This window comes from Ranitomeya variabilis, chromosome 3 (assembly GCF_051348905.1).
Source record: "Ranitomeya variabilis isolate aRanVar5 chromosome 3, aRanVar5.hap1, whole genome shotgun sequence".
NCBI classification, from domain to species: Eukaryota; Metazoa; Chordata; class Amphibia; order Anura; family Dendrobatidae; genus Ranitomeya; species Ranitomeya variabilis.
Window position 1 is genome coordinate 423,142,367 of NC_135234.1, and position 13,289 is coordinate 423,155,655.

The 13,289-nt window shown below is 46.4% G+C and overlaps 1 protein-coding gene across 1 annotated transcript in view; it reads right to left on the reverse strand.

Annotated features, from left to right (window-relative positions):
• Nucleotides 1-13,289, reverse strand: part of LOC143818287 (multidrug and toxin extrusion protein 1-like) — a 241,583-nt gene that overhangs the window by 149,706 nt on the left and 78,588 nt on the right. Inside the window, exon 2 of the mRNA XM_077299643.1 lies at nt 12,142-12,243. Within this exon, the coding sequence (XP_077155758.1) occupies nt 12,142-12,243 (102 nt within the window). The remainder of the gene's footprint in view (nt 1-12,141; nt 12,244-13,289) is intronic.

A 13,289-nucleotide genomic window follows, 5' to 3' on the forward strand; every position in this document is an offset into this window, starting at 1 on the left:
GAGGCGCAGCCAGCCAGGTTCCCTTTAATTTCAGTTGTTGTGTCTGCATGGCTTTAGCAGGACACGATGCCGGCTACACAGCAGGGGAACAGCTGGCGTTGCTGAACCCCACTGACACATTGGCGGGTGTTTTTCTCTGTGCAGCTAGCACTTCCGGGCACCAACTGGCGGTGTTAGAGCCCGGGGTCAGCAGGAGGAGCAGAGGGAGCAGAGTGTAGGCCGAAGCCTGCACTGGAGGCAGTTTTAGGTCTGTTATGTCTGCGTGGCGTTTGCAGGACACGTTGCCGGCTTGTTATGGACCTGGTGGTTAGGAGCACCCGAAAAGACCTGAGGGTTAAAATGGAAAACCTGGGACAAGCTCTGACGAAGTGGTAACTCTACTGACCGCAATCCCTAATCCTATCACACACACTAGAAATAGCTGTGGAGCGTACCTAAATCTCCCTAGACGCCTCTTCACAGCCTAAGAGCTAACTACCCCTAAAGATAGAAATAGAAGCCTACCTTGCCTCAGAGAAATTCCCCAAAGTAAAGGTAGCCCCCCACAAATATTAACTGTGAGTTAAGAGGGAAGTGACAAACACAGGAATGAAACAGATTTTAGCAAAGGAGGCCGAATCTTCTCTAGAAAGACAGAGGATAGGAAAGGGAACTATGCGGTCAGTATAAAAAAACTACAAAAACCACGCAGAGTGTGCAAAAAGACCTCCACACCGACTCACGGTGTGGAGGTGCAGCTCTGCACCCCCAGAGCTTCCAGCTAGCAAGGAAATATCATAATAGCAGGCTGGACTGAAACATAGCATGTACTGAAAAATATATTCAAAACCAATGAACAGCAAATGACTAGCAAGGACTTAGCTTCTGCTGGAGTAGACAGGTCATCAGAGAAATCCAAGAGAGATCTGAACCAGTACTGAAACATTGACAGCTGGCATGGACTAACAACCTGGGCAGAGTTAAATAGGTAAGCCAGCAGCAGCAATAAACGAGGACAGCTGAGAAAGCCAACCTCAAAGATCAGCAGTTCCACTCAAAGCCACCAGAGGGTGTCCAAGGACAGAACTCACCAAAGTACCATTCACGACCACAGGAGGGAGCCCGAGAACGGAATTCACAACACGGCTACACAGCAGGGGAACAGCTGGCGTTGCTGAACCCCACTGACACATTGGCGGGTGTTTTTCTCTGTGCAGCCAGCACTTCCGGGCACCAACTGGCGGTGTTAGAGCCCAAGGTCAGCAGGAGGAGCAGAGTGTAGGCCGAAGCCTGCACTAGCGGCAGCTTTGTGTCTGTGTGGCGTTTGCAGGACACATTGCCGGCTACACAGTGGGGGAACAGCTGGCGTTGCTGAACCTGTTGTGAATTCTGCTCTTGGGTTCCCTCCAGTGGTTGTTGATAGTAATGCAGTTGTCCCTGGGTTGCAATCCTGGGCAGGTGTCCCTGCTGATTGCAGCTGTGACTGGGATATTTAGGTGTGCAGGATTCATTAGCCCTTGCCAGTTGCCCATTGTTCTTGGAGGTTTTGCATCTCGGTCTGGTACCTTCTGCCCTGCTGTCAAATCAGCAAAGATAAGTGTCTGGTTTTGTTTCTACAGCACACATGCTGTGTGCATTACAATTCAGTACTATTCAATGTTTTTTCTTGTCCAGCTTAGACTGTGTTTGGATATTTCAGTCAAGTTGGATCCTCAGGAGATGCAGATATACATTCCATGTCTTTAGTTAGATGGTGGAATTTTTGTATTATCTGCTGTGGATATTTTTAGGGTTTTAATACTGGCCGCTTAGTATTCTGTCCTATCCTTTCCTGATTTCTGCCTGCGTGTGTCTTTCCTCTAATACTCACAGTCAATATTTGTGGGGGGCTGCCTATACTTTGGGGTTCTGCTCTGAGGCAAGATAGAATTCCCATTTCCATCTATAGGGGTATTTAGTCCTCCGGCTGTGTTGAGGTGTCTAGGATGTGTTAGGTACACCCCACGGCTACTTCTAGTTGCGGTGACAGTTTAGGGTTTGCGGTCAGTATAGGTTCCACCTACTCCTGAGAAAGTCTCATGCGGCTCCAAGGTCACCGGATCATAACAGTACAACTGGCCAACAATGAGTTAAATGCATCTCAGAAGAAGGGAAGAAAGAGCCATTTTTTTTCTGTAGCCTGCTTTGTCTTTTCTTCCCTCTTTTTCTCTGGGTGGCTGAGGAGTCTTGTGCTAGCATGGATGTTCAGGGATTAGCTTCTTGTGTAGACCAGCTTGCTGCTAGGGTACAGGGTATTTCTGATTATATTGTTCAGACTCCAGTTTTAGAGCCTAAGATTCCTACTCCTGATTTGTTTTTTGGGGACAGGTCCAAATTTTTGAGTTGTAAAAACAACTGTAAACTGTTTTTTGCTCTGAGACCTAGATCCTCTGGTGATTCCATTCAGCAGGTTAAAATTGTCATCTCCCTGCTGTGTGGTGATCCTCAGGATTGGGCATTTTCCCTGGAATCTGGGAATCCGGCCTTGCTTAATGTAGACGCTTTTTTCAGGCTTTAGGATTATTATATGATGAACCAAATTCTGTGGATCAAGCGGAGAAGACCTTGTTGGTCCTGTCTCAGGGTCAAGAAGCGGCAGAATTGTATTGTCAGAAATTTACCTTAATTTATTTAATTGACACCGGGTTAAGGATTTCCAAAATCTTATAAGGACCGATGAAGCGAGGCTTGAATTTAGGAGAGGAGACCTTCATAGGAACATACCGAGAAGACAGCCATACCAAATCCCCAACACGAAGTCGGGGACCCACACCGCGACGGCGGTTGGCAAAGCGCTGAGCCTTCTCCTGTGACAACTTCAAATTGTCCACCACATGGTTCCAAATCTGCTGCAACCTATCCACCACAGAATCCACCCCAGGACAGTCAGAAGGCTCAACCTGACCCGAGGAAAAACGAGGATGAAAACCAGAATTGCAGAAAAAAGGCGAAACCAAAGTAGCAGAACTAGCCCGATTATTAAGGGCAAACTCGGCCAATGGCAAAAAAGTCACCCAATCATCCTGATCAGCAGAAACAAAACATCTTAAATAAGTTTCCAAGGTCTGATTAGTTCGCTCGATTTGGCCATTCGTCTGAGGATGGAAGGCAGACGAAAAAGACAAATCAATGCCCATCTTAGCACAAAAGATCCGCCAAAATCTGGACACAAACTGGGATCCTCTGTCAGACACAATATTTTCAGGGATGCCGTGCAAACGAACCACATTCTGAAAAAATAGAGGAACCAAATCGGAGGAGGAAGGCAACTTAGGCAAGGGCACCAAATGGACCATTTTGGAAAAACGATCACACACCACCCAGATGACAGACATTCTCTGAGAGACTGGAAGATCCGAAATAAAATCCATGGAAATGTGCGTCCAAGGCCTCTTCGGGACAGGCAAAGGCAAAAGCAAACCGCTGGCACGAGAACAGCAAGGCTTAGTCCGAGCACAAATCCCACAGGACTGCACAAAGGAACGCACATCCCGCGACAAGGAAGGCCACCAGAAGGACCTAGCCACCAAATCTCTGGTACCAAAAATCCCAGGATGGCCTGCCAACACCGAAGAATGAACCTCGGAAATAACTCTGCTGGTCCATCTATCTGGGACAAACAGTCTCTCTGGTGGGCAACGATCAGGTCTATCCGCTTGAAATTTCTGCAGCACTCGTCGCAAATCTGGGGAAATGGCAGACAAAATCACTCCCTCTCTGAGGATACCAGCCGGCTCTGAAACTCCCGGAGAGTCAGGCACAAAACTCCTAGAAAGAGCATCAGCCTTCACGTTCTTCGAACCAGGCAGGTACGAGACCACGAAATCGAAACGGGAGAAAAACAACAACCAACGAGCCTGTCTAGGATTCAGCCGCTTGGCAGACTCGAGATAAATCAGATTTTTGTGATCAGTCAAGACCACCACACGATGCTTAGCTCCCTCGAGCCAATGTCACCACTCCTCAAATGCCCACTTCATAGCCAACAACTCCCGATTACCAACATCATAATTCCGCTCGCCGGCGAAAGCTTTCTTGAAAAGAAAGCACAAGGTTTCATCACAGAACAATCAGAGCTTCTCTGCGACAAAACAGCCCCTGCTCCAATCTCAGAAGCATCAACCTCGACCTGAAAAGGAAGAGAGACATCAGGCTGACACAAAACTGGAGCCGAAGAAAACCGGTGCTTCAGCTCCCAAAAGGCTTCCACGGCCGCAGGAGACCAATTAGTCACATCAGAACCCTTCTTGGTCAAATCCGTCAAGGGTTTAACCACGCCAGAAAAATTAGCAATGAAGCGACGGTAAAAATTAGCAAAACCCAAGAACTTCTGAAGACTCTTAACAGATGTAGGCTGAGTCCAGTCATGAATAGCCTGGACCTTGACTGGGTCCATCTCAATAGTAGAAGGAGAAAAAATAAAACCCAAAAAGGAAACCTTCTGTACTCCGAAGAGACATTTTGAGCCCTTCACAAATAAGGCATTAGCACGCAGGACCTGAAATACCATCCTGACCTGCTTCACATGGGACTCCCAGTCCTCAGAAAAGATCAAAATGTCATCCACATACACAATCATAAATTTATCCAGATATTCTCGGAAGATGTCATGCATGAAGGACTGGAACACAGAAGGAGCATTAGAGAGTCCAAAAGGCATCACCAAGTACTCAAAATGGCCTTCGGGCGTATTAAATGCTGTTTTCCATTCATCCCCCCGCTTAATACGCACAAGGTTATACGCACCACGAAGATCTATCTTGGTGAACCAACTGGACCCCTTAATCCGAGCAAACAGATCAGATAATAATGGCAAAGGATACTGAAATTTGACCGTGATTTTGTTTAGAAGACGATAATCTATACAAGGTCTCAGAGAACCATCCTTTTTGGCCACAAAAAAGAATCCTGCACCAAGAGGGGAGGAGGACGGGCGAATATGTCCCTTCTCTAAAGACTCCTTTATATAACTCCGCATCGCGGCATGTTCTGGTACAGACAAATTAAAAAGTCGTCCCTTAGGGAACTTACTACCAGGAATCAAATTTATAGCACAATCACAATCCCTGTGAGGAGGCAGGGCACCGGATCTGGGCTCATCAAATACATCCTGGTAGTCCGACAAAAACTCAGGGACCTCAGAAGGAGTGGAAGAAGCAATTGACACCAAAGGAGCATCGCCATTAATCCCCTGGCAACCCCAACATGAAACAGACATAGCTTTCCAATCCAGAACTGGATTATGGGCCTGCAGCCATGGCAGACCCAAAACGACAACATCATGCAAATTATGCAGCACAAGAAAGCGAATCACCTCCTGATGTACAGGAGTCATGCACATGGTCACTTGAGTCCAATACTGAGGCTTATTCTCAGCCAATGGTGTAGCATCAATTCCCCTCAGTGGAATAGGGAATTCCAAAGGCTCCAGAACAAAACCACAGCGCCTGGCAAATGACAAATCCATCAGGTTCAGGGCAGCACCTGAATCCACAAAAGCCATAACCGAGTAGGATGACAAAGAACAAATTAAAGTAACAGACAAAATGAATTTAGGCTGTATAGTACCAACGGTGACAGATTTAGCGATTTTTTTTACGCGCTTAGAGCATGCTGAGATAACATGAGTTGAATCACCACAGTAAAAGCACAACCCATTTTGACGTCTATGATTTTGCCGCTCAATTCTGGTCAGAATTCGGTCACATTGCATAGACTCAGGTCTCTGTTCAGAAAACACCGACAGATGGTGCGCAGATTTGCGCTCCCGCAAACGCCGATCAATCTGAATGGCCAAAGCCATTGAGTCATTCAGACTTGCAGGCGTGGGGAACCCCACCATAACATTCTTAATGGCTTCAGAAAGACCTTCTCTGAAATTTGCAGCCAGGGCACACTCATTCCATTGAGTAAGCACCGACCATTTCCGAAATTTTTGACAATACACCTCAGCTTCATCCTGGCCCTGAGAGAGAGCCAGCAAGGCCTTTTCTGCCTGGTTCTCAAGATTAGGTTCCTCATAAAGCAATCCAAGCACCAGAAAAAACGCATCCACATTCAGCAATGCAGGATCTCCTGGCGCCAGGGAGAAAGCCCAATCCTGAGGGTCGCCACGTAACAGGGAGATAACAATTCTAACTTGCTGAGCGGAATCACCAGAGGAACGAGGTCTCAAAGAAAGAAATAATTTACAATTATTCTTAAAATTCAGAAACCTAGATCTACAGTGGGGCAAAAAAGTATTTAGTCATTATTCAGTATTTAGCAGACATGGATATTCAGAGTCTGACTTCTAGTGTGGATTATCTTGCTGCAAGGGTGCAAAGCATTCAGGATTTTGTTGTTCACAGTCCTATGTCTGAGCCAAAAGTACCTATTCCTGAGTTGTTTTCTGGAGATACAGTGGGGCAAAAAAGTATTTAGTCAGTCAGCAATAGTGCAAGTTCCACCACTTAAAAAGATGAGAGGCGTCTGTAATTTACATCATAGGTAGACCTCAACTATGGGAGACAAACTGAGAAAAAAAATTCCAGAAAATCACATTGTCTGTTTTTTTATCATTTTATTTGCATATTATGGTGGAAAATAAGTATTTGGTCAGAAACAATCAAGATTTCTGGCTCTCACAGACCTGTAACTTCTTCTTTAAGAGTCTCCTCTTTCCTCCACTCATTACCTGTAGTAATGGCACCTGTTTAAACTTGTTATCAGTATAAAAAGACACCTGTGCACACCCTCAAACAGTCTGACTCCAAACTCCACTATGGTGAAGACCAAAGAGCTATCAAAGGACACCAGAAACAAAATTGTAGCCCTGCACCAGGCTGGGAAGACTGAATCTGCAATAGCCAACCAGCTTGGAGTGAAGAAATCAACAGTGGGAGCAATAATTAGAAAATGGAAGACATTCAAGACCACTGATAATCTCCCTCGATCTGGGGCTCCACGCAAAATCCCACCCCGTGGGGTCAGAATGATCACAAGAACGGTGAGCAAAAATCCCAGAACCACGCGGGGGGACCTAGTGAATGAACTGCAGAGAGCTGGGACCAATGTAACAAGGCCTACCATAAGTAACACACTACGCCACCATGGACTCAGATCCTGCAGTGCCAGACGTGTCCCACTGCTTAAGCCAGTACATGTCCGGGCCCGTCTGAAGTTTGCTAGAGAGCATTTGGATGATCCAGAGGAGTTTTGGGAGAATGTCCTATGGTCTGATGAAACCAAACTGGAACTGTTTGGTAGAAACACAACTTGTCGTGTTTGGAGGAAAAAGAATACTGAGTTGCATCCATCAAACACCATACCTACTGTAAAGCATGGTGGTGGAAACATCATGCTTTGGGGCTGTTTCTCTGCAAAGGGGCCAGGACGACTGATCCGGGTACATGAAAGAATGAATGGGGCCATGTATCGTGAGATTTTGAGTGCAAACCTCCTTCCATCAGCAAGGGCATTGAAGATGAAACGTGGCTGGGTCTTTCAACATGACAATGATCCAAAGCACACCGCCAGGGCAACGAAGGAGTGGCTTCGTAAGAAGCATTTCAAGGTCCTGGAGTGGCCTAGCCAGTCTCCAGATCTCAACCCTATAGAAAACCTTTGGAGGGAGTTGAAAGTCTGTGTTGCCAAGCGAAAAGCCAAAAACATCACTGCTCTAGAGGAGATCTGCATGGAGGAATGGGCCAACATACCAACAACAGTGTGTGGCAACCTTGTGAAGACTTACAGAAAACGTTTGACCTCTGTCATTGCCAACAAAGGATATTTTACAAAGTATTGAGATGAAATTTTGTTTCTGACCAAATACTTATTTTCCACCATAATATGCAAATAAAATGATAAAAAAACAGACAATGTGATTTTCTGGAATTTTTTTTCTCAGTTTGTCTCCCATAGTTGAGGTCTACCTATGATGTAAATTACAGACGCCTCTCATCTTTTTAAGTGGTGGAACTTGCACTATTGCTGACTGACTAAATACTTTTTTGCCCCACTGTATCTCCAGAAAACAACTCAGGAATAGGTACTTTTGGCTCAGACATAGGACTGTGAACAACAAAATCCTGAATGCTTTGCACCCTTGCAGCAAGATGATCCACACTAGAAGTCAGATTCTGAATATCCATGTCTGCAGCTGAACTCAGAGCCACCCAGAGATTAAGGGGATGAGAGAAGCTGGACAGACTGCAGCAAAGGGAGAGGAAAAAAAAAATTGTACTCAGGACTTCTCTTATCCCACTTCTGCGATGCATTAAACACTTTTTGGCCTGCTGTACTGTTATGATCCTTAGTGGCTGAGGATCACAGAATGGACTAGCTAACTTACTGAACATAGAACGAGCTCTAGGGAGGTGGTAACTGGACTGACTGCAAACCTGATCCTAACCAAACACACTAAAGGTAGCCGGTGAACGTGCCTAAATTCCTGGACGTCTCGACGCAGCCTGAGAAACTTGCTACCCCTATAGAGAAAGTAAGACCTCACTTGCCTCAGAGAAATGACCCCAAAGATATAGGAAACCCCAAACAAATAATAACGGTGAGGTAAGGGGAAAATACAAAATGTAGAAATGAAAACAGATTCAGCAAATGAGGCCCACTAATACTAGATAGCAGAAGACAGGCAGGGAACTGTGCGGTCAGTAAAAAACCCTATACCAAAATATCCACGCTGAGAATTCAAGAGCCCCCACACCAACTAACGGTGTGAGGGGAGAAACTCAGCCCCCTAGAGCTACCAGCAAGCAAGGAAATCACATATTAGCAAGCTGGACAAGGACAAGTAAATAACCAAGAAACATATTGAACACTGATGAGCAAAAAATAACCAAACAGAAAACTTAGCTTCTCTTGGAGAGACTGATAGCGAAGGAATTCAGGAGAGATCAAAATAGGACTGAATACATCGACAGCAGGCAAACACTGAAAGTCCAGGTGAGCTAAATAGGAAACCAGCTAACAGATAACGAGACAGCTGATCCAGCCTCAGACCTGCAGAATGACACAAAGAGCCACCAGAGGGAGCCCAAAGACAGCACTCACACAGTACCACTTGTGACCACAAGAGGGAGCCCAAAAACAGAGTTCACAACAGACAGGGTCCTCTCCCCTCTGTACCAGTCTGTCACTGTAAACTTGTTTACTGTAAATGATATTTATAACCCTGTATGTAACCCCTGTTATGGTCCGGTGGTAGGACCTCAAAACTGACCTGACACATATGACCAGAATATAGGACAAGTTCTGGGGATGTGGCAGCTATACTGACCGCAATCCTGATCCTATCCACACACACTAAAGGCAGCCGTGGAGCGTTCCTAAAATCCTAGACGCCACGTTCACAGCCTGAGAAACTGACTACCCCTAGAGAGAAAGCAAAGACCTCACTTGCCTCAGAGAAATAACCCCAAAGTTATAGATAACTCACCGTTATTATTTGTGGGGGCTAAGGGGAAAAGACAAACGTAGAAATGAAACAGGTTAAGCAAATGAGGCCCGCTAATACTAGACAGACTGAAGATAGCTAGGAATCTGTGCGGTCAGTACAAAAACTATCAAAAATAAACCACGCAGAGAATACAAGAACCCCCACACCGACTCACGATGTGAGGGGCGCACTCTGCACCCCAGAACTAACCAGCCAGCAAAAAATCACATAAAAGCAAGCTGGACTGAACTCATTATATACTGAGAAACGTTTTCAAGGAAATAATGAGCAAACAAACTTAGCTTCTCCAGCAGGAGACTGGTCACAAGGAATATTCAGGAGAACTCAGAAACAGGACTGAATACACCGACAGCAGGCAACAAATGAAGGGCCAGGTGAATTAAATAGGCCCAGCATAGCAGGAAATGAATCAGCAGAGCCTAGCCAAGACCAGCCATATCGCTAAAGGCCACCAGAGGGAGCCCTAGAACAAACTCACACAGTACCGCTCATGACCACAGGAGGGAGCCCGAGAACAGAATTCACAACAAACCCCTTTCTCATGTACAGCACCATGGAATTAATGGTGCTATATAAATAATAATAATAATAATAATAATAATACAAGTCTATGGGAAAATGCAGGATCCTGCAAATTTTTCTCTTTTTCTTTTCTGCATTCTCAAAAAATGACGGATTGTGACAGGAGCAGAAAGACGGAAGTGTGAAAGAGGCCTTAGGCTGCTTTCACACTAGCGTCGGTACGGGGCCGTCACGCTGCGTTGGCCCGACGTACAGACGCATACTGTGAAAAAAATGCCCGACGTGGGCAGCGGAAGCAGTCTTAAGACGCTTCCGCTGCCCCATTGTAAGGTCCGGGGAGGAGGGGGTGGAGTTTCGGCCGCGCATGCGCGGTCGAAAATGGCGGACTAGACGCACAAAAAAAGTTACATGTAACGTTTTTTTGTGCCGGCGGTGCGCCAAAACACAACGCAACCATCGTATGATGGTTGCGACGTGTGGCACTGCGTTGCAATGCGTCGCTAGTAAAAGTCTATGGAGAAAAAACGCATCCTGCAGGCAACTTTGCAGGATGCGTTTTTTCTCCACAACGACGCATTGCGACGTGCAGTGCACAACGCTAGTGAGAAAGTAGCCTTAGGGTATGTGTCCACGGTCAGTAAACGCTGCTTGTTTGACGCTGCGCAGAGCTGCAGTGTCAAACACGCAGCGTCCAGATGTTCCAGCATAGTGGAGGGGATTTTATGAAATCCCGTGTCCACTATGCGTGGAAACACGCATCCGACTTCCCTGCAACTCCGGACATGCTGCGCGTCTTTTCAGATCGCAGCATGTCCGTGCTACCTGCGGCGACGCTGCGTCGCCGCAAGTAATATCACAGGGCGGTATGCGAGGGTGCGATGATCCCGGATGTGTACAGTTAACACATCCGGCATCATCGCGTCCCAGAAAGGGGGCGGGGCTTCGCCGCTCCAGCGATACCGCCGGCCATCCTGACCGTGGACACGTACCCTTCAGAAGAACCCATGGCTGCTATTTTTTGGCAGAAGGTTAGAGGAGGCTGGCCTTTCCTAACGATGATAGTAAACAAGCCATAATCTTAAAAGGCTAATTAAGGTCTGAAACCTTGGTCAAAGTTCTCTGAGCACACACATCTCCAAGGGTGTTCAAAATTTTGCAGCAACCCATTTTCCTTTTGCTAATTTTTAAAATGTAAAATATGAAAATATATAGATTTTTTTCCTAAAATACAAAGTAAATGCGTCATCTTTCACATTAGGCCTTTTAGAGATAATTTTATTTTCACAAAGTTTATTTTGGGGTATGTTTTAACTTTTTTCTATCCTAAAAAATGCTTATTAAGAAAAAAAACTTTACAAACATTGTTCAGTGCATATCGTTAAGTGCGATTTGCCTGTATAAACATGCAAATGGAGTACCTACACATACAGAATGATATTTGACCAGTTTCTGTCCAATAAGCCTAAATTGATGTATATAAATAGATTTTTTCTTGATTGAAATATGTCTCATCAGCCAAAAAACTGATTTGACATGCCTAAACATCTGTCTGACTAGCACAATAACTGTACCATAGAATCAAACATATTAAAGACAACTCCATAATAAGAAATAAAAGGGTTGCATTTTAGGAACGATTACTACAGATGTAATCTTTAAGATTGGTCTGATTGGTCAAATAACTAGTCTATGTTCAGACGTTCCTTATTTGCCGCCAAAACCTGAGGCCTTCACATTAAAAAAAGCTGCAGACAAAAAATAGGTTTTGATGGCTTTTCTGCTGCTCTTCTTGCTGCAGTTTTTTGCTTAGTTTCCACCATGCAAGAATGAACAATACAATTTTTTTTTGCTGTGTTTGGTGCTGCTTTTTTGCACTTACTCATTGTTTTCTGTGGGTATAAAATGCTGCAAAAACGCTTGACAGAATTGCCATGCTGCAGATTTTTTTTAAAAAGCAGCAGTTTTGTAATTTAGTCAGGGTACAAAAAACGGGTGCGTGCATGAGATTTCTGAAATATAATAGCTGATGCTGGTGCTCTAAAAAGTAGCTTTTACTTTGCATAAAAACCCACAGGAAAAACCAAATGTGTGAACATAGCCTAAATGTGTAAACTCAAATTACTACTTGGTTTTATAGTTTAACTTACTGCATTGGCAAGTGTTACTGCATCAAGCTCTTCTTTTCCCAGGTGGCCACAGAATATGGAGCTGACAATATTGATCATAAAACACAGAACCTGGGAAACAATCTGTTTCAAGAAAAAAATAAGTTAAACAAACTTGTATTTAAAAATAAATTGATATACTGAAGAATGTTATTAAGAGCTTGATCACACCATGATAATTTCTGTCCAATGGCGATCCGAATAAACGTCGGATTGCACTTGGACAAATCTATAATATAACGCTGGGAGCGTCACTCTGTCTGAAGCCTCTATAGACTGCGCAAGCGCCGGCGCAGTCTAGACCCCACAGAGCGACGCTCCCAGGAGATCGCGGTATGCGTAAACACTGAACGCACACCGCGATCTCCAACGGAGAAGCAGGGACGAGCCAGGAGGGTGAGTATGATATATTTACCTGTCCCGTTCCTCCATTGCGCGCTGCTCCTCCGTCCTCCGGTCCACATCCTCTGCCTGTGACGTTCACAGTTCAGAGGGCGCGATGACGCGCTTAATGCGCGCTGCCCTCTGACTGAACAGTCACAGCCAGAGGACCCGGAAGACAGACCGGCGCGCAGCGCTGGATCAGGCCCAGGTAACTATAGCAAGTGCCGGGGACCTGAGCTAGCGGCGACTCCGGCACCTGACCCCCACAGCGCGCCGGTGTCCCCGCCTGCTCAGGCCCCCAGCACCGCCGCGCACAGCCACCGCACCCAGCACAGCCTGAGCCACCGCACCCAGCACAGCCTGAGCCACCGCACCCAGCACAGCCGCCCACAGCCACCGCACCCAGCACAGCCACGCACAGCCGCCCACGCACAGCACAGCCACATACAGCCGCCGCACCCAGCATAGCCACGCACAGCCACCGCACCCAGCACCGCCACGCACAGCCGCCCACACCCAGCACAGCCACGCACAGCCGCCCGCACCCAGCACAGCCGCCTGCACTCAGCACAGCCACGCACAGCCGCCTGCACTCAGCACTGCCACCCACGCACAGCACAGCCACATACAGCCGCCCGCACTCAGCACAGCCGCCTGCACTGATGGGGGCGCAGGATGGAGCAGCACATGACAGGGTGGAGCAGCACATGACAGGATGGGGGCGCAGGATGGAGCAGCACAGCCAC